The following is a 26,379-nucleotide window of genomic DNA, read 5'->3' as shown; positions in this document are numbered from 1 at the left end:
TTGTTTCATATTGCGAAGATAATTTATTCAACATCTGTTTATCACACAAAGAAAAATCACATTTCACTTTCTGCACTTAAGTTGATGGTAATGGCAAATGCCACCAATGAGTCTGCATGAGCCTCTCTAGACAAAAGGCATCTTTAAAAAAATGAAAATGGACCATTCACTCACAGGTAATTCAGAGATACAAAAGAAAATTACAAGTAATGCATTTTGTTTAAGACTTAAGAGAAACTAATGATTACACAATTTGGCTGATTTTATGGAATTACCAAAAATCAAAAACACCTCATTTACAGAAAATATAGAATTTGAACTTTGTAAAAACATTCTAAATTGCAAGGCTTGCCTACAGTAAATGGCTGTTAAGCCATGGTTTCCTCAAAACTCTTTTTAGTTCGCTACTGGCTGAATCCAGTCCTGCAGAGCCACAGGCAAGAGCGGAATTTACAGTAACAACAGGAGGTCAGGGGCAAGTTATTAACCCCAGTTGACAAGTTCAGTTTTATAATCATCTGTGAATCTCTCTCCCAGACTGAAATTCAGAGCTCTGCAACAGTTCCTTTTTTCAGGACACACCCCCTCGTCCAGGGCCTGCTACTGATTGGCTGCTTCGCAGGCGTCTATCCAATCGCTGTACACATCCACAGGTTCCGAGAGATCTGATGACATCGTTAAAGAAATGGACTGATTTTATTCCCCCTCCCATTCCAGATGTAGAAATCTGGTAAGAAAATAGGAACTGACTGATGGCTCACAGCCTTCTCTCGCCACCAGAAGATAAGCTTGTTGAGTTAATTAAGGTCTAATGCAATCCTCTTAAGGGATATCTGATACTGGATGGATGCCAGTCAGGTAGCCTACTATTTCTTGTTGGACACCATCATGGTACAGTTGTGGTTTTTGTATTTTTTCAAACAAAAGGAGGCAGGAGTCCCTGTCCTACTGATCCTACCTTTAGCGTCGAGAGTACAACTGGGGAAACCCAGTCACAGCTAGTGATATGACGCAGGCCCAAACCTCAAGAGAATATAGACTGCAGACGGAGCATGAATGAAATTAAGGGACGAACTGAACATCAGCACCTACTCTTTTAAAGTCCCTTCTAAACTGATCTGTTTCTCATGTGAAGGAAGAGTACAAGGAGGCTTGGCAGTGTGACACACAGCAAGGTTTGTGTTAGAGCTGCAGCCTGTACTTCTCCTTACTCAAAGTGCCACCTAGTCTCCTAGCTTCGATCTCTGATTCAGTCATGATGCTACAACCTCTGTCAACCTGCTGATCAGGATAGGAGAACCGCTATCTACTCTAACTCCAGCTGGATTTAAAAGGTGGCGGAGTTTCTCTGCACTGGTGTATCCCGTGCAGACTGGCAAAAGAGACTATCCAGCTCCTGTAGAGCACAGAACAGACAGATGCAGGTGTTTGTAAAGGATACAGGTTATAGGGGTCTGGAACTCTTCTAAACAAACAGTACAGGATATGATCCCGGTGTTTCTACTTCGCTCCCTGCGACAGAGAGAAAAAAAAATACAGATATCCAGAAGCATGCACACAGACAGAGCCCCCGAGAAGACATGTCTGTACATCTCCAGTTAAGACACTGTTCTTCTCCACGAGGACACACTAGTACACTATTACACTCTTCGGTATATGAGATCCATCAACATTAATTACTGATTGTCTCTCAATCAAGGGCAACCCCTTGGATTGTAGTGTCCTGACTTGTGAGCGAGAAGACTTTCAAAACATCTTGCTAAGTTGCTCCCCTGTTATGTGTCCACATAACTTTTCCAAAGCTGCACGCAAGTACAAATTTCCTACCTTACCTCCAAGCTGCACCCAAAAAAAAGGGATGGTCTGTGACTGAAGCATAATAAATACTTGCTCTAAAAATGATTCCTGACAAGTCATTCACTCAGGGACCCTGTCTAAGACACTCTAGGACTGGGCCCCCCAGCAGTAATGCGGATCCTTACATTTTCACGTCACAGGACTTCTCGTGGTTGCAGAAGGGGCAGGTGAACTGAGTGTCCAGGTTTCCAGTCATCTTCTTCTTGGGGGGGGGCTTTCTCTTCGACTTGCGGCGGCCCATTTTCTACCTGGGGGGGGCGGAAAAGACAATCAGCATGCGAGGCTGAGCACAGGAAGTCCCACTCGGGGACAGCAGGAAGCGAGACAAGGCCAGTCCACAGAATCTCAGCATCTTTGGGCTTTTGTCCCAAGTCCATTCTTACTTTGACTTTGTCTACAATTTAGTCTAAGCTTATTTTACTTAGACTTACTTATTTTGTCAACCCCATTAACACAACACAATACATTAATGGTAGGCGAGATAAGTGGTCTCCCACGGTTTTTTAGAACAGAGGAATTTATTAAATGATTCGCCTATACGTCAAGGCATAGATGAACCCCAGTTTTCTCTGGGCCCCATCATTAAACTATTGCACTCTTCAATACCTCTTTATCCATTACATCCTAGTTTTTTCCCCCACGATGTTTCGAAAGAGAAGGGGATCATCTGGGAGATTTGTGACGCGTGGGTACACCCTGTATCCAGAACTGTGGAAGCACAACTTGAAAAGCGTGTCCTCTACTACCTACAAAACAGGGCGAAACTCGTTCTGCCTCAACACAGTAAGATACGGTTCGTGCTGTTGCAACCGATACTCCACGAACCCCAAAAGCGAAAAACGAAATCCGACTGAACCCAACAAAAAAAAAACAGCTGTCCGGATATGACAAAGAATTTAAAGACGGATTTATTGTATCTTCATGTTTCTACGCTTTACGTAATCGCCGGACCTTCGTCTTTAAGTGTCTGCTAGGTAACCTCAACGGAAGAAAAGCCTTGTAAATTGCGCTCATTTCAAAGATTAAACTGCAGTAACTCATTATTTAAACATTTCAGCACTTTCCACAGGAGTTGTGCGACCTAACGACCATGTAGAATAATTTGAGCCATCGCATTACTTACCACTAAATAAGGAAACAACTGAATTGATAATTTCACTCAACAATTAATTGCTAAAGCTCATCATCTAAAACCGCTCACATGGTGTTTTTTATCTCGTCGTGAAGTCCCCAGCTGCGATTCTTTGGGGATCACATATTACTCACCCTCGTTCCCTAGTTTAGCTATTTACACTTTTTCGCTCTTTAATTAAACGCCGTGGTCGACCATTTTTTAAAAACAATTAATGTAATTAAAAAAGTGATTACCTTATCACGTCTACCTAATCTTCCCAAACACACGCAGCCTCCACAAACAGGAAACTACATCTGATTCCGGAAGTCTTCGCCAAACCTTTAATCTGATTGGTCACCTTGGTAAAACCATCTGTGTTCTGATTGGCGCTCCGACCTGTCGATTATTTTGGATTCCTCTTCCCTTTTTGTTTTCCAGTGAAAACCTTCGTGCGGCTGGTTTTGAGAGCCGATTGCGACCTCAAGTGTTCATGTGGGTGATTGTTAACGGTGAGCTTGCTCACTGTGTGTCTGGGATGTATAAAAGAAGCACTCAGGTCGTGGTCTTGCTTATGGGCTGCACATTATCCAGATGTTTGTTTCATCCACGATGCATATTATGCCTGGGAAACACGGCGTGCACAACAAGAATACGCTTTTTTAGACTCGTTGAAAGTAAAACTATTACCTCCAGGGCATTGCTCCTGCTAAAAAATGTCGCTTTGCTGTACAATAGAGTTTGTCACTTGTGCCGCGGAACAGTATTAGTAATCATTCCAGTAAAGGGTTTCTTATTTGTTTTGTAGCACAGCATATTCAGCTGTAGCATTTTAAAAAATATTTTATCAAGCGTTAGTATGTCCTGTATATTGGAGCACAGAGTCAACAAACAAACTAAATTTATCAGCAGGGTTTTAAGGAGCGCACTAAAAAATCCATCGCTATTAAACGATGGTAAGAACAGAAGTTGATAGGCAAACGTTGCAGAGAGAGGAGACCATTCAGATCCATCTCGTTCATTGGGTTGCGCTAATTTATTAATCCAATGCTCTCGCCCACAGAGACGATCCCTTTGAATCTGCTTCACCATCGTGGATGGGGCAGTTTGATCCAAAAGCATTTTGTAGTGCAGGTAGTACATTTGTTAATACTCCGCGATTAAGGGTCCAGCTGACTGAAATTTTTTCATAGTCTCGAATCAGTGCGGTTCAGTCACCGTACTGGTCATCCCACCTCGTTACTAGTTTAATTTAACCAGTTTATCAACTTCTTCCCGCTTTCCAGGGGTTGCTGTATGTACGTACACGGACAGATTATCCAGGACCGGAGCTAGACGACATTGACCTAAATTAAAGAAGGTGGAGAAGCAAGAATAGTGAATTGTAATACTTCTGGAAACAAAGCCAAAGAAAAAACGTTTAGGAAAAGAGGAAGTCTGAGTCCTACGAGCCACCGTATGGCATACCTGAGGGGGACGTGTTTATGTATATTAAGAAATTTGTTTACGTGTATGATTGGCTCCTGTGAAGAACGGTTCTGTTTAATATTCAATATAAAGAGATTTGATTGGTTAATGTTAGAAGGCGGCGGGGGTAAAGGTCCCATTGGTGAAGTAGGTGAGGGTGCGCGGGCACGACTCCTGCAGTTTAATGTCCAATTTATATCTTTAAAAGACTTCTGCCGACGAAAGAAATACATTTTTATAAGTTTACAAAGGACTGGTAAGTATTCTGTTAAACTCAGTTGCTCCTTTATTTTACGGTTGGATTAAATTGTCTCACGTTTTTAAACGTGTTTTTTTTAAATAAAAATGGTATACAGTCTGATAACAGTGTGTCCAAGAGGAATTAGACGCAGATGTTTTGCAAAGTTTCGTTTTCTGATTTTAATTTTATTCCTATCCGAGGGACTCGGTTGTCATTAGCTGTCGGGATAGGCGCCGTATTATCCTGCGAGTTAAAAAAAAACGACAGATCACGTATGCCTTTCTAATAATTTGACGTAGAGTGTACGCGAAACTTTGTAGCCCGTAATTAAGAAATGACCAGTTGACAACTGTAAACGTAAGATTCGAATGACACCAAACAATTTGTGATCTAGTTCAGGGAACTCAAAAGTCCATACTGACCCTGAATTCTTCCAAACCAAAGGCAACCGTCCAACCAGTAACATTGGCCCCAACACAAAAACTGTATAACTGAGCCTGTTGAACGGAATGCGACCTCTCGGTGGTGGTGGTGGTGGTGGTGTTGTTGTTAAATCACTGAGCATAACTTAATCAGTTTCTGTTACTGAAGAGAAACCACATTAACAAAAATGTTTGCAGTGACTACAACGGTGTCGTGCTGACTCAGCTTTGCGACGCTCGGTTTCACGTATACGTTGCATTCATTGCCTTTGCTAATAAACATTGCGCTCTGTTTGGGTATGGGCTGACGGAGCTTTCCTTTTGAAAGGCGAATAGACACCCATTAAAACTGTCGTATTCCTTTAGAAGATCGTAAAGGTTCGACAGCGAAAATACACGTGCACCTTTCAACAAAGAGCAGTTATTCGGATCGATTACAAGCGAGAGGAGGCCAGTCAGTGCATCTAGCCCGTGTGGTGGTTCATAGCTAATCTATGCAGGATCTCATCCAGCTGTTTCTTGAAATAAATGAGGAAATGAGCGCATCGGCTCCAGCAAAATGGCTGGGCAGCTTGTTCCACTCTCCCACCACCCTTTGTGTAAATTGTTGCTGCCTGCTCTCAGCTTTTAATGCTCTTCCCTGTAGCTTTCACTCATGCCCTCTGGCCTGTGTTTGGCTGTTCATTCAGAAGAAGTCCTCTGATTTCTTGTACTTGTCCATGTAGTCTTCTCTGCTCAAGACTGAAGATACTCAGTTCCTCCATCAAGCCTGTGCTGAATACAGAAGACAGCTGGTTTTGTCCCATGTTATTCAGGCAACACGCTGCCACCTTAGTCGAGGCTGCGCCTTAAGAGAACGGTACCTGTTCACAACACGCACACAGCTGTTTTCGTTGTCCGCATCCCCAGGCGCTGTGCTGGTCGTGATCACGGGAGAAACTGAGTTTCTTATCTCCGGGAGGTCAGGCTCTCTCCCTGCAGAAATGGCTGTAATCAGGAGCTGTCAGGTGTGCTTGAGCCTTGCAGCACTGCTGCCCCGTGTGTCCCCTTCAGATAGGGCTGGCGTGTGTGTGTGGCATGTGTCAGCACGAGAGGCACACAAACGCACCAGCAGGGACCCCAGCAGGCTTCTCGAGTCGCTCAAAGTGTATAATCCTCCCAACCCCGCCGAGATCCACCTCCTTTGCAAACGGCTTGGCTCAGCAGCTCAGAAGGGTGGGGGGAAAAAGTCCTCCTATGTTCTTTTGGAGCGCTTCTGCTTTGGCACGGTCACTCTGTGTGTCCGAAGGTGCCTCACATTCTGTGACTTGAACCAGAAAGTGAGAGTGATAAGATCACTTTATTGGCCATATACAATTTCTTGCGTTAGGAAGATGTCTTTTCACATACCCCAGCTTGCTCTCCATTAGACACACAGACGGGGAGAGAAGCTGGGGGTCAAAGCACAGGGTCATCCATTTATACGGCGCCCCTGGAGCAGCTAAGGTTCAGGGCTAAATTGCTCAGGAGCCCAACGGAGTAGGATTCCTCTGCCAACCGTGGGATTTGAACTGGCAACCTCCCAGCCACAGTCCCACCACACCGCCCTTTTATTTTTATGGCGATGCATGGCAAGGTTATGGGAACAGGTGGGAGGTGAGGTTTGGAACACACTGCCCAGCCACTTTCCCAGCCTCAAGGAAAGCTCTTACTCAGGTTGGGGAAAGACCTGAACGGTTTTAGTCTGGGAACAGAAAAAGGAACAAGTGGGTGGACCTGATCCAAGTATGAAAGACCCTCAAAGGTGCTGACAACATCAGCCCAGCAGACTTGTTCAGTATTGGCAGGGAGGACACACTAGACAGTCATAAGAGAGAGTCGGGTAGCAGTGCATTCAATCTGAGAACAGGAGCAGCTTCTTTACACAGAGTGCTGTGGGATTATGGAACAGGCTGTTGTTAAAGACAAAGCTCTGGCTTCTTACAAGAAACAGCTGGATGAGCTCCTCTGAACAATTACCTGCTAACTACCAGACGGGGCTCTCCCTGTTTGTAACATTCCTCTGAAGTGCCATTTGTTGGAGCAGATTGCCTGAGATTCTCCTGGGAAAGGTTGGCCCTTGGGCATCGTCTGCCATGCAAGCTAGCTGGGGCTCATACCTTCGGATGTGGCCATTAACAATCTCCTGCTTTATATTCTAATGTTTAATTCTAATGTTGGATGCCCACACTTGCTGGTCTTTGCTCCAGCCCAGCTCTCAGTTCCACAACTGGATACTTAAAGGGGAACTGCGAGGCTATTTTTATATTTTGGGTTTGGAAAGAATCGGCATTGATGAGTGCATGACAATAAAAGTAAAATGTACACATGTAACATGTTAAACCTCCAATTTACATCACGAAATAGATGACATTTCTAGGTATGCACAGCACCATGTTCTGTGATTTCGAATGAGGCAACAAAACCTCTGGTGAACTGAAGCAGTCCTATCACACTGTAAACAAGCAGCCTTGTGAATGTATCTTTTAATCCAGTAGAAATATAGCTCTTGACTTCGAGACGGTTTTGCCAACAAATACTACTTGTTACCTCTGGATGCAGATCACATGGGAACATTTCTCCCATGAAATGTCTGCTGCACACCCTATTTTTATCTGCTCATACATCACATTACATCGTACAGTGACTGGTGAGCAGGAAGGGCTGCATCACGTCGCAATCCATAGGAACTCAAAGCGAGTTTGCGACAACATGACAACTTGTAGACCTTTCACAAAACTCACAATTTTGTGCTTAATCTGAAATTTGTGTCATTTTTCTGTAACATTAATGAATTGATTTTGTTACCAAGATTTAATAACCGGACTGAGAAATTGGGACTGCAGTTCCCCTTTGATGGTCTTAATGACAGGATTAATATTTTCTCTTGAACATATTGGAGGTTGCCTTGCTTGCGTGTCTTAAGTCAAGTCTTGGAGTAGACAAAAAGTCAAATCTTCTGATGAAGCCACTCGTTGGTTCCATTGAGGCTTCAGTTAGGCCGTGAGGGGCTGCAGGCGGGGGGGCCTCTGGCAGCAGGACTGGGGATGGCGCTCCGCGGGACACCCGCCGCTGTGACGGACCAGGTGTGCTCTCGTCCCGGTCCGCAGGGACGACGGCCATGGCGACGGAGGGGGAGCCCACGGAGCTGGTGAAAGTCTTCCACCTGCTGGTCTTGTCTGTGTCCTGGGGCATGCAGATCTGGGTCACCTTCGTCGCAGGTGAGTCCGGCAGGGTGTGGGAGAGCTGCGCTGGACTCCCTGCTGCTGCATCTTTTACTTTTGTGTTGCAGCACAGAGCTGGGGACAGATAGTGATGTGCTGGAATGAGCCCATATTGGAATAGTTATCCCAAATGTGAGAACTACTCTGTAAATAGTAGTTTAGGGGTAAGTAGAAGCTGCTATGTTCTGGGCTACATGAATATTATATATATCTCATGTGACACCTGAGGTAGGCTCCATGGCCGAAACGTTGTGTTTTCTTTCTTCTTTTTTTCAGCATGGAATAAACCTATTACTTGTTCCTTTGCAGCCTACGCATGCTGACGCAGCTACCCACCTGAACTATAATATATATATCTGTCTGTTTCACAGTTCTAGAAAGCAGAACCAGATAAAAGGACTATTTCAGCTAAGTGTGTGCTAAGTTAAGGCAAGCAGCCACATTCTAACACTGAAAAAGCTCAAGCTATTTAACATTCCCATTCAGAGTGCAGTTCAGTGTGCTGTTATTGTCTGCAAATTGAATATATTGTTCCTCTTTTTTGACACTGTGTTGTACTTTGATGAGAGGCGCAGTATCTGCAAGGTTTGTCATAGAAAATGTGAACTCTCTGAACTTTACCTCAGTCTTTTCATGTTTATAAATTAAAAGGCTTCCGCACTACACACACTCTCTCCTTGGGATGGGGAGAGCCCTCCGGGATCTAAGTCCTTGTTTTCAGCTGATTATTCCCTAATGCCACAAAATAAGTGTCTTTGGGATGTTACTGACACAGGACTCCCAAAAAGTGTTCAAATAAGTAATTGAGAGATCAGAATCTGCCAGTTGGAACAAATGGCAATATGAGGACAAGCTGATTGCAGATTACAAGAATAAAAGACACAATTTTATTAATGCAATAATAAAACGTATTTACACTTGTTTTGCCTTATCATGGAATGTATGAATCAATCTGCTGAGGTATAATAACAGGGTTAAGATACAATAAATACTGTATTATAATCATTGACCTATCATTTGCCAAACCGGCTTCCCGCAACACCGTATGGTATAATGCGGAGTCTACCCAGCAAGTAACGAGCGCAAGGCAGGGTACACCCTGGATGGGACGCCAGTCCATCACAGGGCAAGTGCAAGCCAATCATACATGGGGACAATTTGGAGACACTGTAAAGGCCAAGGGGGAAAATTTGGCTAGGACGCTGGGATAACTCCCTACCCTTATTGAGAAATTCCCAGGGATCTTTAATGACCACTGAGAGTTAGGACCTCGGTTTACATCCCATTTGAAAGATGGCATCCAATACAGTATAGTGTCCCCACCACTATACTGGGGCATTAGGACTCACACAGACCACAGGGTGGGTGCCCCCTGCTGGTCCCACTAACACCACTTCCAGCAGCAACCATAGCTTCCCAGGAGGTCTCATACTTACCAGGCTCAACCCTGCTTAACTTCAGTGGGTAGCCAATCATTGTATTTTGATAAATGTTTTAATTTATCAGTCTCGCACAAAATCATACATTTGACACACAAGCAAATATCCAGTCATTATCTTAAAGTAAATGTTATCAAGCACGTGTTTGGAATAATAGCATCATTATCAAGTGTTGTAATGTGCAAACAGAATTACACCCTTGGCCAGGGTGATCTGAGGAGAGTTTTTAAAAGTCCCGCTGCTTTGAATATTTGGTGACATTTTGTGGTGCCGACAAAAAATCCGACTGCATTATGAAAATCCGCAGTTTCAAAGTAAAAAAGTGGGGCAGCATTCTGTGGGGCATTCCAGTGCCCTCAGTCGGTGAATTAACTTTCAACTAACTTTGTTCCAGCTGAACTGGGGCTCTTCGGGACCAGGGCTGGGGGTACAGCATGTGTGGTTCGACTGACCATTAAACAGACCCGTCTCAGGTCACTGGTTACATAGAAGCTGTGCTTTATTTTCTTTGGTTGCCTTTTCACTTCTTTCATCAAACGTGGCCTCGTTTTCCTCTGATCTTATACATGATGCCTTCAAGGTGTCCTCTGCAGGCTGGCACCCAGCGTCACTGGTTTCTTACCAACGATTCCGTTCCTGCGTCTCCCTGGTTCCCTGCCTGAGCTTTTGGGTGAAACCAGAGTAGCCCCCCTGCAGAAAAAAACTGAAAGCGAGAAACCAAGGTGGCGGCTGAAATGCTTGATCTCGATTGGTCTCTGTGCAGGGTTTGTCCTGGCAGCAGGAGTATCCCGGCACACCTTCGGCCTAGTTCAGAGCAAACTCTTCCCCTTCTACTTCTACGGCCTGCTTGGATCTTCCTTCCTCAACCTTGCTGTGTATGCCGTCTACCACCCCCGGGAACTGCTGGATACCCACGAGGCTGTGCAGGTGAGAAAGGGGGCATGGGATAGCTTTCTTGCCCTTAGCTACTGTAATTACCCAGAGTGCCGTGTCTCATTGGCTTTGTGTAACTGACGGATTGCCCTGTGCAGTGAGAAAGTTCCTCCTGGCCACAGTCAGGCAGACCTCCCTGGAGAGACGGTTCTTCAGCTACTTAGCTAATTAAAGGCAGAGCAGCTGTGTGTTCCCTTTTAAAGCCTTTTAAAAGGAAACTGTATAGCCCTGATGTGCCAAAAGATCAACCACAACATTACTGAAACATCTGAAAAGGGCTGGGCTTTTACATTCTTTTGTTTTTAAGATCTCATCTGATTTTTTTTTATCAGCTGGGAAAATTCTGTCTTCCATCTCGGTTACCAGTCCTTAAAAACTTTCTAACAGCCCTTCTCCCACTGGGGTTGGGCTGCTGGGCTTTGACAAAAGCAACCAGGAACAGGTTATTGATCAGTTTCACGGAGTGTGTCTTTTTAAACACATTGTAGAACCATGTAGTTGATCTCATCTGAACACGCCTGTTTTTTTTCAAGTATTGGCGTGCAGTAAAAATGTATGTGATTTTACTGGCCTGCTTTTGTACAGGTGTACACACTCTTTAAAAAAAACATCTGAAGTGTTTTAAATCCACAAAACAAGCTGTGACTGTCCAAGGTCAGTCATGCTGTTCCCAAAAGATATGGCATGGTGGCCATTTAAGTTAATAATTTACCTGCAGGTCCTTTTTTTTTTCCCAGCCTTGAGGCTACATAGGTTGAGACTTCCAAGATTATTTTTTTGGTACTGCATCTGGATGCATTCTGGATGTAGAGCTCCTGTATTTCTGACCGTGCAGAGCTGGATGTCCGGATGTCCTTAACAACTCTTGACTGCTACTCTTCTAATAGTCACGTGATATGGTATAGATAAAACCTCATCTCAAGTAGTGGGAGTTGGATCTTGCTGCATTAGATATGAACTGCAGTTCAGAAAGTCTCTGATCAGAGTGATCTAAACCTACCCGTTGAGCTGCTTTGAAAATCTAAACAGCAGTTTGTACAGGTCATCTCTCTCTACATCAATTTCTCCATCCAGCTTTTTAACTTTTATCAAATCCTGTCACCGCAACATGGGGTGACTGGAATTTGATCAAATAGCAACTATCAACTGAATGAGCCACATTATGTTTTCAGGCAAATATCTGTAAACAAATTGCTGACTTTCAATGCAATTCCCAGTAATTTGCTTAAGTGAATAATAATTAATAATCATAACTAGAGGCTATGTTGCTGTTACTAGATCCTGTGATCAATGCATCTGATACATTTATCTGATACAAAGAATGATTCTGACCAATTAAGCCCTGCATGGATTTTTAGATGCAGGCTGGGCCACATAAGAACAATTGGAAACAAGAGGAGCCTGTTTTGTAATTGATGTTGATTCCGTTGGCTTCGTAGCTGGGTAGTGTGTTCCATACTCCCACAACCCTTGGTGTAAGGAAGTGACTTCTGTCCTCACTGGAGGATACAGTCCAGCCATGTCCACTGGATACAGTCCACTGCCCTCAAATGGTTTAAATCTTACCTCACTGATCGCTGTCACTTTGTCTCTCTCAATGGGTACAGGTCTGAAATTGGTCTTGTTAAGTCTGGTGTCCCCCAGGGCTCAATACTGGGCCCCTTGCTCTTCAGCATTTACATGTTCCCACTTGGTCAGCTTTTAAGATCACATGGGCTCAGCTTTCATTTTTACGCTGACGATACTCAAATATACATCCATACCAAACCTGACACTGATATGGCTGTCTCTATTCTATCTAATTGCATCTCTGACATAAAAATTTGGATGACTCAAAACTTCCTTCGTCTTAACTGTGACAAGACTGAAGTCATGCTTATTGGTACCCCCATCAACTTCGTAAAGCCAGTCCAGTAACCCTATCTGTTGATGGCTCTGTACTTGAGTTTCAATCAAAATTGAAAAACCTTGGTTATATTCGATTCTGGCTTAACATTCGACCCACGTGTACAGCATACTGTCAAAACATCTTTTTTTCACCTTTGAAATATCACAAGACTACACCCTATGCTGTCATTAATTGTGGCTGAAAAGCTGATCAACATATTTGTATTCTCTCGAATTGACTACTGCAATGCTCTACTCGCTGGGGAATCTAAATCTACTCTGAACAATCAGCGTATGTCCAAAATTCAGCAGCCAGAATCCTGACCAGGTCTAGTGCAAGTGTTCACATTACTCCTATCCTGGAGTCCTTGCACTGGCTTCCGGTCAAATTCCGCGTAGACTTTAAAATCCTCATGCTCAACTATAAGGCTTTACATGGCTTGGCACCTCAATACCTGTCTGAACTTTTATCGCCCTACTCCCCACCTCGCAACCTCCGCTCTTCAAATTCTGCCCTCCTTACTGTCCCCCAAGCCCGTCTACATTGTATGGGCGACAGGGCCTTCTCCTGCTATGCCCCCAAGCTCTGGAACTCTTTGCCCAAGAATATCAGAGAGTCACCTTCTCTAAACTCCTTCAAATCCAGACTCAAAACCTTCTTCTTCAGAAAAGCCTTTACTTAACTGGTTCTATTCTTCACCCCTCTGCTCTTCTTAATACCACCTTCCACGGTCTCCTTTATTGTTATTGTTGTAATTGTAATTGTGTCCTATCTTGTGAATCTTCTTATTTATTGTTGTAGTCTTCTTATTTATTGTTATTGTCATCCTGTAAAGCGCTTTGAGAAGCCACCTTTAAAGGCGCTATATAAAATAAAGTTTTTTATTATTATTATTATTATGTCTTGTAAGAAGCCAGTGTATCGACTTCGACAACATGGCTGGTTAGCTTGTTCTATGCTACCCCTGAGCTGGGCGACTTGCAAACGCGCACTGTGTACTGTTGGCTGTCTCTCCAGATGGGCCTGTTCTTCAGTGCCGTGGTGCTGGCGGGCCTCAACGCTCAGTGGTTCAGCCCGGCTGTGGCCGAGCTGATGCTGCAGATGCAGGAGGTGGAGCGGGAGCACGGGCTGGGGGCCGAGGTAGGCGTGCGCTCCAACAGGGAGGCCTACACCAAGCTGCGCGAGCAGGACCCCAAGTACAAGAACCTCAGGACCTCCTTCTTCCGCTACCACGGGCTCTCCTCCCTCTGCAACCTGCTGGGCCTGCTGTGCACCGGGATCAACCTCTGCTACACGGCCCTCAACCTCCGCACCGTCTGAGACCCCAGAGATGCTCCTCCAGCGCTGAGTTTAGAGGCACCTTCCCATGAAGCAGCTCGTTAAGACCTGTAAAACACTATCTGATTGGGTGCAATAATGTCGTTAACATTCCAGATGGAAAGAAAACCAGCAAAAACATGTGGCCCTTTTATAGACCCTGAGGGTAGGATCTTCCATTTGAAGGTTCAATTATGCAATCAATGATCTATTGCATTATTAAGACACTGCAACATTTTGTAAGGACTTGAGCTAGAAAAGCAAATGTCACCTTGATTATGAAGGACCACAGTCCTGCAGAAGTGCCTTTTAAAGAAAATGAATAGAACCTTGTTTGCATATCGGCATGGTCCATTTCATGTTGTTATGAGCAGTCGAACCCGGGACGAGGGGAGCTGGATTGGGGCTTTAATTTTGATGTCCATCAAAATTAAAGATACTCTCTGTCCTGCTGTTGTGCTTTTAGGCACGTCTCTGATTGTAGTTTAACAGAGGGGTGGTATTGTTACCTAGGATGGGGCCCCGTGTTCAATTCCTGGAGTGATATCTGTGTAGAGTATGTATGTTCTCCTAGTGTTGCTGTGGTTTCAGCCCACAGTCCAAAGACATACTGTGTATTTTATGAAAATATAATTTATTACAGCAAAGTATACAAGTCTTACAAAGAACACAATTCTAATAACATTTAAAAAGGGGTGTCCTTCATTAAACATTTTGTTGGGCAAGTGGCCATTAAGGCTGGATTTGCTGAACAAAGTCCCTCCAAACCTCCTGAGTGGTCCCACTTGTTGCAGCCCCTTCCATGTCTCCAAATACCTGTCCTGGCTCTGAAACTGTTAGTCCGGTTTTCGGCAGGAGCGCAAAGTGACGGGTGTCCATGGCCCACAATCCTTTGCCATGGAGGAACCCCACCTGGCTATGCCTCACTTCCTTCTGCCTCTGAGGTTTGCAAGGATCCCTTGCTCCCGCTCTGTGTTGTGCTGGATGAGAGTGTTCCTCACGCTCCACAGTCCTTGGTTTTTAAGGGACAGCAGGTCCAATCCAGTCAGTGCCTGCCCCAGCAGGAAGTGGTTTCAGCTCCCTTGCTCTCTAGCTAAAACACCCCCCACTTCCCCAGTTAAGTCCCTTGTTTCTTGCTCTGCCTTGTCAAAACCGAATCAGAATGGCAGAGCAGCCTAAGGTGCTGCGTTAAGGTCGCAGTCTCCCCTGGAAGCGTGGGTTCGAGTCCCACTTCTGACAGTGAATCGGCTTGTGCGAAATTGTGTGCCTTGCAATGAACTGATGTCCCATCCAGGGTGTGTCCTGCCTTACACCTCGTTGTTTAGTGTAATAGGCTCTGGCTAACCCCCATGACCCTCTACTGAATAAGTGGATTAGAAAACAGCTAGATGTCTACTTTAAAAGAGAAATACAGAGTTACAATGTTGCTGCATTGGTCCAGTGACTTAGATGTTGCATGGAGGTACATATTCAGTATGTGTTTTTTTTTCTTTTATGTAGTATGAAATGGTCTGTTCTACAATGGATTTAACATTTTACATGTTTCTGACCTTAAAAGTTTGGAATGAGCATTTTATGGGATGCACCGATTAGTTTCTTATAGGCACAGTCTGGGTTTTACATTTGAATTGCTTTTAATCCTAGCCCCCTCGTTAAAAGCAGGGTTTTAATTTCTGTGGCAAAGTGTTAAAGTGTTTTGTTGTGTTTGCCACACAGGAGCCATTGTGTTTTTGAAAGAGGAGATTTTTGTTTTCTCCAATAAACACGCTAAGCTGTTTCTACTTCTCCTGTGGTGTTTTATTAAGGTGGCTTATCTAAAGCAGGAGTCCCCAGTTGTGCTACAGGTATCAGCAGGATTCCTAGGTCTCTCCAACGCCTCAGCAGTGGGAGAAGCTGTGAACTTGGTCCCATCAAGCTAGTTCAGGCTCTCCAGGACCAGGAATGCTCACCCCAGTGTCTGTCTTCATTCTAGCGCAGCTCTGTTACTAAATCAAACTGACTTGCTTAATCAAACATACATGGGTTTCAGCTTTTCAACCATCAAGGATATCAAGTTCAATTCAATGTTTTATAAGCATCTTAAATTCTCGTTTTTTTTAGTAACTGAAATTCTTTCTAGTTCAAATACGGTAAAATTAAGTAAGAATTCAACTGGAGAGAAAGCCATCAGGCAGTGGGGCTACCCAGCTTCTGGTGATAGTTAAGTTATGTGATCTACAGCCTTGTTCCTGGAGGGCCGGTGCGTCTGCAGCCATTCAAGGTCTCTTTTAGCTCCTGCGGTGCTGGGAGAAGCTGTTAAATTGGTCTGGTTAAACTAGTGACCAGCTGGTTTGGCTCGTTAAGAGTTGTAATGGAACTGGATTCACTCTGAACCAGGTTTGAACACCCTTACATGACCAGGACTAGGGCTTTCTGATGATGGTTACCAAGTAGCAGTCAAGAAAAGTTCCACTGACACTTGTCAAGTAGTAGCCGGACCTTAAGTTAAAAGGATTCATTGCCTTCTGAGTTCAGAATGATCTTTTATCGTTGTGAACTGTACGGATTTGGAGCAGTACACTGGTAATTGCTGTATGCTACATTACTTCTCCATTATGTTGAAATACCTCCTGGACCTGACGTCTCATCTTAACTGCGGGGGCAAATAAACCAGCAATCTAGATAAAATGACAATCCGGGCTGAAGTAGGCGGCAGAGGGCCTGAAATGCGAGTTAAAAACGGGCGCTGGGTTTTTAGCAATCTGCATCACCTGTGGGCTCCGAATGACGAACTAGTGAGGCAAAAATGCTCCGGCGGTCGTAATATTAGCGAAGTGAAACACAGCTCGTATTTTGCATTTTCTGTAGTTTTTATTTGGGAAACAGAATCGGTGTATGGTGCATTTAAAGGGGTATCACGTAATTTAAAAGTATACATTAACATTTAAAAACGACGATTCTTATCCACATTGTGTATTTCTGTAACTTCGTCAAAGAAAGCTTTGGTGAGTATTCAGAATAGTTTTGAGGGAAAATGCCAATATAAATGGATATGAAGAATGTTATTATTTAATTACGTTTAGTATGTAGGCATGTAGGTGTTATTAAAGGTATTTAAATTGTAATCTCGCCACTCACATTTTGTTGAATAAAGTGTTCGTTTTTGGGCTTGGAAAATCTGTTTCAATTTAGAAAATGTGTTACCGTTTTACCTGCAGACAATATAAAGAAACCTCATAAACAATACACGTACTGCTGTGAACAATTTGACTTCAAACGAAATTAATGGCGTTATGTCTTATTATTTTGCACGAATGGGGTTTGATTTTGGCATCTACAGCACGTGTTCTCAAGCATTTTTACGTTTTTCATAAACCCTCTATTATTTGAGAACAAAAGGTGTCTTCGCTAGACGAGGTGTTCCTCGTTCTCTCGCGAGAGGATGAACCGTTCACTCAGTGTTGCGTGAAACGCGTTCTGGACGGTTTGGATACGATCGAGGTTTGTCAAAGCTTCTTATTTCGCGTTGTAGTCTAAATTATTTTGACCAGGAAAAGGACAATATTCACCCGTAATCTGCCTTTGCAACATTTTTTGATAGTTTCCGTCCTGTTCGTTCGTTTTGGGTACCCCTGTTGACGTGAAAATCTGATTCGCGCGCAGTTTGGAGGAGGCGATTTCAGGATATCTCGGATGCTGCCCCATAAAAAAAGTTACGCCATAAAATATTTTTTTTTTGGGGGGGGGATACTGTATTGTGCAAATTAATTCCAACTGTTAATCTTGCCTTCGTTTCGCTTTTCAGTTTTTTAATAACTCCAAATTGAAGATGATAATTTATCGTACTTCTGTACGAGCTTTGAACGTTGGTTAGGTGGTCCTGCTGAAAGACAGCCTGTTCTGTTACAGGTATTTTTACTTTTACTGTGACTTCTTCATGCTCCACTAAACTAACAGTATTATCATCATCAGAGAGACTGCTCATTCCTGGTCAGGGTCAGCTCGGGACGCAAGGTATGAGCACACCCTGGACGAGCTGCCTGTCCATCACAGGATACACAGCAGGCGCACTGGCCTACAGGATCAGTCCTAAAATGCCAGTCAACCTTGACAGCTTGTGGAACCTTCCTTCAAACAGTGAATCCATCCCTCCAATTTCTAACCTTTATCCAATACACGGTTGCAGGGGAGCCTGTTCTGGCAAGCAACAAGCACCCACATATACCAGACGGGACACCAGTCCGTCACAGACACAAGCATGCACACACTCACACCAGGACCACGTTCACCTACCAGTATGTCTTTGGACTGTTGGAGGAAGCCAGACACTTGGAAACCAAGTGAACACAGGGAGAACATACAAACTCCACACAGACAGCACCCCAGGTACAGAATTGAGCCCAGGGCCCCAGTCCTGTGAGGCAGCGATGCTGACCACTGTGCTACTTTACCAACTGAAAATGGGACATTGTGAGAGAAACTGCAGTTGCAGGGAATATGCACACTCCACACAGAAAGGTTCCCAGGCTGGACATGAAAGCAGGATCAAAGAGTTGCATCCAAACATGTGTGACAAGTTTAAATAATGGGGGGGGGGGTGTTTTCTGTATACAAAAGATTTTATGAGTTTGGATTAAAACTTTTTCTTTTCTTTTCCTTTATAGCTCTTGCCTGTCTCTTGTTACTTTCCAGTATGTGTGAGATCTCACAATCATCCTTACTACAGCACTGTTCCCCACGTTCCTCATGGTCAGCCTCACTGGTGTCCTACTGCACCGTTCCCATGTTCCTCATGGTTAACTTCACTGGTGTCCTACTGCGCTGTTCCCAGGTTCCTCATGGTCAGCCTCACTGGTGTCCTACTGCACCGTTCCCAGGTTCCTCATGGTTAACTTCACTGGTGTCCTACTGCACCGTTCCCAGGTCCCTCATGGTCAGCCTCACTGGTGTCCTACTGGACCGTTCCCAGGTTCCTCATGGTTAACCTCACTGGTGTCCTACTGCGCTGTTCCCAGGTTCCTCATGGTTAACTTCACTGGTGTCCTACTGCACCGTTCCCAGGTTCCTCATAGTCAGCCTCACTGGTGTCCTACTGCACCGTTCCCAGGTCCCTCATGGTAAACCTCACTGGTGTCCTACTGCACTGTTCCCCAAGTTCCTTACAGTTAACCTCACTGGTGTCCTACTGTGTTCCCCAGGTTCCCCACAGTCTTGCCAGGCACTGCTGTAAGAAGGAGTGTAAGGATGTCTGTGATTCACTCTGTGAAGCTGTTGGGAATTGGGATATTGGTTGCCATCCTGAGCCTGGAAGGCTTGAACTGGCTCTACTTCCGCCTGCGCCAACGTTGCTCTGGGCGTCCCCTGAAAGAGGTCCTGTTTTTCCCCACCACAGTCACCTGCATTGAGCACCTCTTTCAGCCCCATCCCAGGGTCTCCCCTTGCCTCTGCCGACTGCCCCATGGCCTGGAGACACCCTTCACCCGCCTGCTGCGCCACCTGCTGTCTGCCCGTTTCACCTTGGACCTCTGCATCTTCGCCTTCTCCAGCCAGGAGCTGTGCCGCGCCGTGCTGCTGCTGCACCGGCAAGGGGTAGTGGTCCGCGTGCTGACAGACAAGGACTACATGGCTATCGATGGCTCCCAGATCGGCTCCCTCCGCAAAGCAGGTAACCCCTCGGTCTGGCTGTTTGGCGTAATAGCTGGCGCTGGCGCGGGCTCTGAGGTGTGTAAATTGTAGCAGGCAATCCTTCGTTTTCTCGGCTTGCCCCACCCCCTGGCACAAAACGGATCAAGGCAGCTTGTACAATGTGTGCAGGCAGGGCAGCTCCTTAGGTTTTTCCTCTGGACGTCCCAGAATATCACTGGCAGAGGTCAAGCATCAGCTGGAGGACAGGTGCAGCCTCACTAGTGTCAGGCAGGCCTCAGGGGTCACTGCTGCACTGTAAACTTGGGATGCTCTAGTTGACCTGCACCCACTGAATATACTCAGCAAATTGGATTCCATTGGCCGTGGTACCCAAGGTCACAGTTGGCCATCACTGTGCTCTTCATAAGTCTCTTCTGTTTTGCATGATGTGATCTCTACTGAACTTGCCAAGATGTTTTTTTTCCCAAAAAATGTTTTCAGCTCTAAAAAAAAGAAAACATAATTATGTGTCAAGCCTGTACCGGTTTGTGGGTTTCAGAACTTCTTTCGTTCAGGTGTCTGGAATGCGAACTGGAAGCATGCCCATCAATGAATGCTTAATGTCGGAGTGTCGCTGTTACTCTGGCCTGTGTCTGCACGTTGTTGAGAGCTGTTCAGACAGTGATAAGGCAGAAGTCATTAGGAAAGCAAGCTGAGATGAGACTGAAAAGTGTTCTGTGTACAACAGTACACCTGCAGCAGGGTGATCATGAACCCAAGAATGGAGTGCAGATACATTAAAAAGGAGATAATTAAAGCAGCCAGTCAGCTTTAGTGGTTAAGAGCTCAGTTTAAGTAAAAACCAGGAGAGACGGCAGGGAGGGGGTACAATAGGACCAGGGTATTGTTATAAAAGGGGAAGGCAATTGGTCCATTTTAGTATAGTGAATCCTGAGATAGATAGACTGTGGGGTCCTGTTCTTCAGCATATTGTCCTTCTTCCAAGGCTAAGGGCATTAGCTATAGTGAAATTGATTCAAACACAAGTGATAGATGTCACTGCAGTAAAGCCATTTATTTTCCAGTGGGCTTAATCAGACACAAGTTCTAGGAAGTCTTAGGGTTAATGGACTAGCTGCATGAGTGTATTACAAAAATGTCTTGATGCTAAATACATGCTGACAAGCTCTGTGAATAGGAAATGAAGATGCTGGATGCTGTTCTGTCCTGCTCTCTCTTTAATTAAGGATATAAAATCAGCACTAATGGACAGCTGGACAGAACACAAGGCAGTAATTCAATCTTGGGGGGAGAGAGACAGAGCTTTGGCTGATGCTTGTGAGTTCTGCAACCTTGAGAGTCCTGCCTTGTGACGTTATTGAAACTTCAGTGATTGGATACCCACCGGCCTTTTGACGCCAGAGTCATCAATCGAGGGGATGACCAGGCCCATAGAGAACAGCCTACCTCCCTTTCCTAGGGCTGGAAAATTCCACTCCCAGCTGAGTGCAAACAGAAGAGATGAGCCAGCTCTGGCCCCATGCGCAAGGGATGTCCAGTCCTGGTCCAGGAGGGCCATCATTAAAGCAGGTTTTCTTGGTCATTGTAAATGTCTGGCTTTTAGAGAACAAGGAAAGGCTTCAGCTTGTCCAGTGAAGCAAATCATGAGTTTGATTAGGTGATCAAGGGCTCGGATGGATAGAAAGCGAGCAACCTTCTGGCCCTCCTGGAGTGGAATTGCACGTCTCTGCTTTAGTACATGGAATTTAGAAACTGTAGTTTGGAAAAGACAAGCAGCCCTCAAACCAGACTTGGGATATCCCAGCTGTAAGCAAAAGCTTCTACCCTTAGGCCTCTTCAGTCTGTGCATGTGTATGTCCCTCCACTTTATCCACGTGGGCAGACTTTGGCCCCCTCAGCCAAGCCGTTTTGGATAAGTGAAGGTCTTGGATCTCTTTGCATGCCCACTACCAGTAATGCCAAACAGTAAAGGAACAAGCAAGGGTTTATTCTGTGCTGAAAAGAGAAGAAAAGAAACAACGTTTCATCTGTGGAGCCTTCTTTAGGTGTGTAAGACACACGAAGAATTTGTGTTTCTTCTCTTTTCAGCATGGAATCAGCCTTTCTTGTTCGTTTGCAGCCTACACATACTGACACAACTCCCTATTTGAACTAAGACAAACTGTAGACCCTTAATCCCCGCGGTGTGGTGGATGTGTAAACCATCAGCATCAGGGTGTGTGTCTTTTTTTGTCGAGTGCCATTGTAACAGGCTGTAGCTCTGCTCTGCCGTGCCCAGCCAGGATTCGGTCAGGCTCGGAGCAACACCCAACACCCCATGACTGGGGTGGGTGTCTTTCGCTGCACAAGAGAGTCCTACAGTGTTTCAGCGAGGGCGACGTGGCTTCTGTAACGGGATTGGCTGCAGTTGCGCCGCGCCAGAGCGCTCTGATCTCGGGGAGTAAAGCTCTTTATAATAATCCTTACGCTTATATAGTGCTTTTCTGAACACTCCAACATCACCAATGTGTAGCCCCACCTGGATGATGCAACAGCAGCCATAGTGCACCACTACACTCACCACTGTCAGTGGGGAGGAGAACAGAGTGATGACGCCAATTCAGAGATGGGGATTATTAGGAGGCCATGATGAGTAAAGGCCAGGGGGAAATCTGGCCAGGACGCCGGGGTAACTCTCCTAATCTTTTCAAGAAACGCCTTGGGATTTTTAATGACCATGAAGAGTCAGGACCTCGGTTTTACATCTGATCCAAACAGCACCTTTTTACAGTACAGTGTCCCTGTCACTCCAGTGAGGCATTAGGATGCACACACACCGCAGGATGAGTGCTCTCTACTGGTCCCACTAACACCTCTTCCAGCAGCAGCCTTAGTTTTTCCCAGGGGGTCTCCCATCGAGGTACTGACCAGGCTCACACCTGCTGAGCTCCAGTGGGCTGCCAGCTGTGCGTTGTGGGGTGATATGGCTTACTGCTCTGACCCTCTGGCATGTCTTCATGTCTCAGGGATCGCCGTGAGGCACGAGACGGGGGACTTCCACATGCACCACAAGTTCGCCGTGGCGGACCGGCGGCTGCTGATCACCGGCTCCCTGAACTGGACAGCCACGGCGGTGCAGGGCAACAAGGAGAACGTCCTGGTCACCGAGGACGCCGCCTTCGTCCAGCCCTTCCTGCGGGAGTTCGAGGAGCTGTGGGACACCAACGATCCCGCCAGGCTCTCCTTCGGCCCTGCACTGAGCTGAGATTACATTTTCTCATTTCTTAACGGTTATTAAATGGAGCAACCACATGAGTCAGACCGGCCGAATTGCCTCCTCTCGTTTGTAACCTTTCGCGGTGTTCTTTCTTGGTGTAAAACGCTTGTTTTCACTGCCAGTAGCAGAGCTTAAGTAGTTTGTTTCAAAGTTAAAATGGATTTCCGTCCTGCCCCTTGGTGTTTCTGTGTTGGTGTTCATGGTTCTGCAGGAATTTTGTGCCCCATGACTTCAAAACTTTCCATGAGCCTCATTCATCACATCTCTCTATTTTTTCCTCCCTGCTCTCGAATGTCCCCCATCCCATTCATGTTATGTCAAGGTGCTGCAGTGACCATTCACAGCTGATTCAACCTTTTACTGCTCTTCTAGCCCACTGGCCTCCTCATTCATAGGGTGTTTCAGGCATTTAGATCCTTTCTTCATCAGTCAGCACCTCAATATGATGGAGAACAGCAGTGCAGATATATTTTGATTTGTTTGTTTTGTATCAATCTAGGAATAAATTCAGATTAAATCCAAAAGAGAAGTATCTTGTCAGCATCTGTACAGGATGTATATAACATCCTAGACGATTGAATAGGGAGCAAAAAAGAACAAGCATTCGAGTTTTCAAAGTAAACCTTAGTTTACTAACGTAAGTAAACCTAGAGGATGTCTTGAAAATGAGCAGTGAAACACAAACAAATGAAAACGCAAATGGAAACTATGCCACTACTTTTATAACTAAGAACAGTTGGCACTCCTTTACACAAAGGGGTGTGGGAGTGTGGAACAAGCCACCCAGCCATGCTGATGAGGTTGATACCCTTTCGAGGAACAGCAGGGTGAGATCCGTGGGTTGGTAAACAATGAACTCCCCAACAATCTATATGGGTTGGGTGGCCTCTCTGGAGCTGAAGAAGGCTCCACATCTGTTTTTTCAGCACAGACTTCACCTCGCCTGGCTCTTCTGTATGAGTTTGTATTTTCCCATTGCAGTAAAAGTGGTTCCAGTGCAGTTTGAAAAGTACTTTCCTCCAGCCAGGGAGTCCTGACAAAATATCTGTGATCTTGCATCTCCCTCATCTTGGCAGATAACCCCATGTGTTCTCGCCCTGGGCAGTGATTTTTCAGGTAAAAACAGGTTTTGTGGAGGAAATGAACAATAAGCACTATTCCCCAGATGTCAGATTTCCAGCCTTTGTACTTAGCAGATGGCAGCACTGGAAGTATTTTCTTTCAGCTGACCTGGGGGAAGAATCTAAACCGCTCGGTGTGCATGGTCTGTGGTGGGGGTGGACAAAACAAAGTGACAGGCAGGGTATCCCAATTCTGAAACTTCCCATTTCCAACTTGGGGGGGAAAAATGAGGAATGGTCTTTACACACTGAAGTTTAACTAATCCAATGTTTATGAGTTAATATCATTATACTGCGTTTGTATAACGTTTTACATCTCAAAGCACTTTATATAGGTGAAGAGGACCCACTTTATCCCACACTGAAGAAAAGACGTGATCCAGCCACAGATCTCTTTGCTGTGGTGCTGCAGAGTCTCGCTCCTTTGGGCTGAATAGGGGTGTTAAAGGGGAACTCCTGCACTATTTTTATATTCCGGGGATAGAAAGAATCATCATTTATGAGTGCATTTCAGACCACAGTGAGAGAAAGATGTAGACAGCAACTTGTAAAACCTCCAATTTATATCACAAAATAGACTAAATTTCCAGGTGTGAGCAGTGTCATATTACTTGCTAACTGCATGCAGATCACATTGGAATATTTTTGAGGTGAAATGTCTGCTGCACAATCTGTACATACTCTCTCGTACATGGCTGTAATTTGGTCTTTCCAGTGACTTGTGAGCAGAACGGGGCCAGTTTACGTTCCAGTTCTCTTGGACACAAGCTCTCCCCCATGACGGGACCAGCAGTCCGTGACCACATGGCAACTAGACTTTCACAAAGATTGGGATTTCGTGCTTCAAATTCAGAATTTGTAACATTTCACAATCCTGTCAATTTATTTTGTTGCCAAGATATAATAAGCGGTTTGAGAAAGAGGGACTGCTGTTCCCCTTTAAATCACTGTTCTACTACTCCATTACTCTTGCTCAGATTGGCCAGTGAAGAAATTTACAGCCCAGTGGGGACCTCTTGTTCTGGATCAATGTGTCTTCAGCCTATGACTGTGTGGTGTCACAGCAGAAAAGTAAACTCCCTCCCAGAAACTGCCTATAACTGCATCATGTCTTTTTTCTATGCTGTGCTGCCTCTTTTGTGCATTATGGGTCATCCTTTCCACTTGGATTACATTATTTGCTTAAGACCGCTTTCTTGCAGCGGGAGACTTAATCGGGAGACTTAATGTTGGCAAAGGAACCATTAAGAAAGAGCAAACACTCCGGCCCCTAGTGGAAGAGGAAAGAGTCTGTTGCAACTTGTGGGAGCCACAGGTGTGTAGAACAGGATATTAAACAAGAGGAAAAGTCTCATAAAATAAGAACAGGTGGCATAGCCAGCCTTTTGCATTAACGGTGACGCATCAACTTGATCACCACAGGTCTTTGCGGGGGAGAGAATGAGACAGGAAGGCAGGTATGAGAATGTGCAGTAACAGGTTCGGTCCTTTTCCTTTCAGAGAGACAGGCAAGCTAAGACATCACGATGCACCTATCGTGAGGTACAGCAGTTAAAAAAGCAGTCAACCCATGAGCAGATTGGATATTGTATTTGGGACTCCTCAGGCTGAGGAAGAACAGAGGAAAAATGTGTGCAATATTTTTTCTTAGTTCTGTTTCTACATTATTCTATATTCTCTATATTATTCCAATGCATGTGCCAACACTGTTCAAAGTGTCTAATGATGGCAATATTCAGCCATTCACAGAAGTGAAACCCTCCGGTCACATCTGAGCCAGCTGCTATTCGCACAGCACAGTTTCACCTGGATATTACCAGACGCTTCAGGGCTGTCGTCTTTGAAGGCTGAGAAGATCAGGCTCTGGGGTGCTTGAGCTGAATGAATCAGTCTTGATTATGTTCTGTCTGAAAGCTATTTGAACAGGGTGTGAATGCATTACAGACTGGGAATCCGTTAACTATCATATTCCACAGCTATGTATAAATACTGTATTGTTCTGGATTAGGGCCTGGATGTGCAGCAGCAGACTGTGCTACCAGATACAGTCCAGCTGTCTCTTTATGCTTTGTAGGGGGGAGTCTGTGTGAGCAAAGATGATTAATAATGATTTTAATGTGACAAGGCTCTTTCTTCTGTGCAAACACATCTTTGTTTCCTTCAAGACAAGAGATTCTAAAATATACATAGGCGCTGCCGAGCCTGCTGACACAAGATGGAGCCCCCTGCACTGTGGTACTGATGGGTTTGGTCGGTGAAATTCTGACATAGAACATAGAGGAGCCCATTAGAAGCAGTTTGCTTACTGTAGCCTGCAGGATCACTGGGCCAGCTGGGGGGGCAAACAGGTGCAGTAAGTCTAGTAGATAGTTAAAGCTGGTTTACAGATATTCCCATACAATGGTCCAGCTCAAAGGCTAAGCATAACTGATTAGGTAACCCTAGCCTACTACAGGTTTT

The 26,379-nt window shown here is 45.1% G+C and overlaps 3 protein-coding genes across 7 annotated transcripts; 2 read left to right on the top strand and 1 right to left on the bottom strand.

Moving 5' to 3' along the window:
* Positions 1–3,354, bottom strand: elof1 (elongation factor 1). The gene is made up of 4 exons (XM_088603615.1): positions 3,226–3,354; positions 1,983–2,105; positions 1,442–1,512; positions 1–665 (listed from the first exon to the last, which is right to left on the bottom strand). The coding sequence occupies exons 2-4, from the start codon at positions 2,096–2,098 to the stop codon at positions 601–603; spliced, it is 252 nt and encodes an 83-aa protein (XP_088459741.1). The 5' UTR covers positions 2,099–2,105; positions 3,226–3,354; the 3' UTR covers positions 1–600.
* Positions 3,355–4,539: 1,185 nt separating this feature from the next.
* Positions 4,540–15,698, top strand: tmem205 (transmembrane protein 205). Of its 2 annotated transcripts, none has more exons than XM_088603603.1 (4): positions 4,540–4,691; positions 8,227–8,337; positions 10,543–10,706; positions 13,618–15,698. In XM_088603603.1, exons 1-4 carry the CDS (start codon positions 4,544–4,546, stop codon positions 13,918–13,920), a joined length of 726 nt encoding a protein of 241 aa, XP_088459729.1. In that variant the 5' UTR covers positions 4,540–4,543; the 3' UTR covers positions 13,921–15,698. The 2 variants fall into 2 exon arrangements, with proteins under 2 accessions (XP_088459729.1, XP_088459730.1); XM_088603604.1 differs by having other exon boundaries at positions 4,546–4,691; positions 8,106–8,337.
* A 121-nt stretch (positions 15,699–15,819) lies between these two features.
* pld6 (phospholipase D family, member 6) lies at positions 15,820–22,847 on the top strand. Of its 4 annotated transcripts, XM_088603612.1 has the most exons (4): positions 17,405–17,608; positions 17,702–17,805; positions 19,095–19,561; positions 22,548–22,847. In XM_088603612.1, the coding sequence occupies exons 3-4, from the start codon at positions 19,141–19,143 to the stop codon at positions 22,784–22,786; spliced, it is 660 nt and encodes a 219-aa protein (XP_088459738.1). In that variant the 5' UTR covers positions 17,405–17,608; positions 17,702–17,805; positions 19,095–19,140; the 3' UTR covers positions 22,787–22,847. The 4 variants fall into 4 exon arrangements, with proteins under 4 accessions (XP_088459737.1, XP_088459740.1, XP_088459738.1 ...); XM_088603611.1 differs by lacking the exons at positions 17,405–17,608; positions 17,702–17,805 and adding an exon at positions 15,820–17,397; XM_088603614.1 differs by lacking the exon at positions 17,702–17,805 and having other exon boundaries at positions 17,404–17,608; positions 19,289–19,561.
* Positions 22,848–26,379: the final 3,532 nt, after the last annotated feature.

Source organism: Lepisosteus platostomus, chromosome 13 (assembly GCF_059453375.1).
Source record: "Lepisosteus platostomus isolate fLepPlt1 chromosome 13, fLepPlt1.hap1, whole genome shotgun sequence".
In the NCBI taxonomy this organism is placed as follows: Eukaryota; Metazoa; Chordata; class Actinopteri; order Semionotiformes; family Lepisosteidae; genus Lepisosteus; species Lepisosteus platostomus.
Note: the sequence above shows the minus strand (reverse complement) of the source record. Positions and strands in the feature narration are given on the sequence as shown.

Coding starts and splice junctions, on each gene's coding strand:
- pld6 (XM_088603611.1), top strand. CDS start 19,141: ATGTCTGTGATTCACTCTGTGAAGCTGTTGGGAATTGGGATATTGGTT. Junction 19,562..22,547: donor CGGCTCCCTCCGCAAAGCAG/GTAACCCCTCGG, acceptor TTCATGTCTCAG/GGATCGCCGTGAGGCACGAG.
- tmem205 (XM_088603603.1), top strand. CDS start 4,544: ATGTTAGAAGGCGGCGGGGGTAAAGGTCCCATTGGTGAAGTAGGTGAG. Junction 4,692..8,226: donor TATAAGTTTACAAAGGACTG/GTAAGTATTCTG, acceptor CCCGGTCCGCAG/GGACGACGGCCATGGCGACG. Junction 10,707..13,617: donor ATACCCACGAGGCTGTGCAG/GTGAGAAAGGGG, acceptor CTGTCTCTCCAG/ATGGGCCTGTTCTTCAGTGC.
- elof1 (XM_088603615.1), bottom strand. CDS start 2,098: ATGGGCCGCCGCAAGTCGAAGAGAAAGCCCCCCCCCAAGAAGAAGATG. Junction 1,513..1,982: donor AAGTCCTGTGACGTGAAAAT/GTAAGGATCCGC, acceptor TCTCTGTCGCAG/GGAGCGAAGTAGAAACACCG. Junction 666..1,441: donor GTTCCAGACCCCTATAACCT/GTATCCTTTACA, acceptor CGATGTCATCAG/ATCTCTCGGAACCTGTGGAT.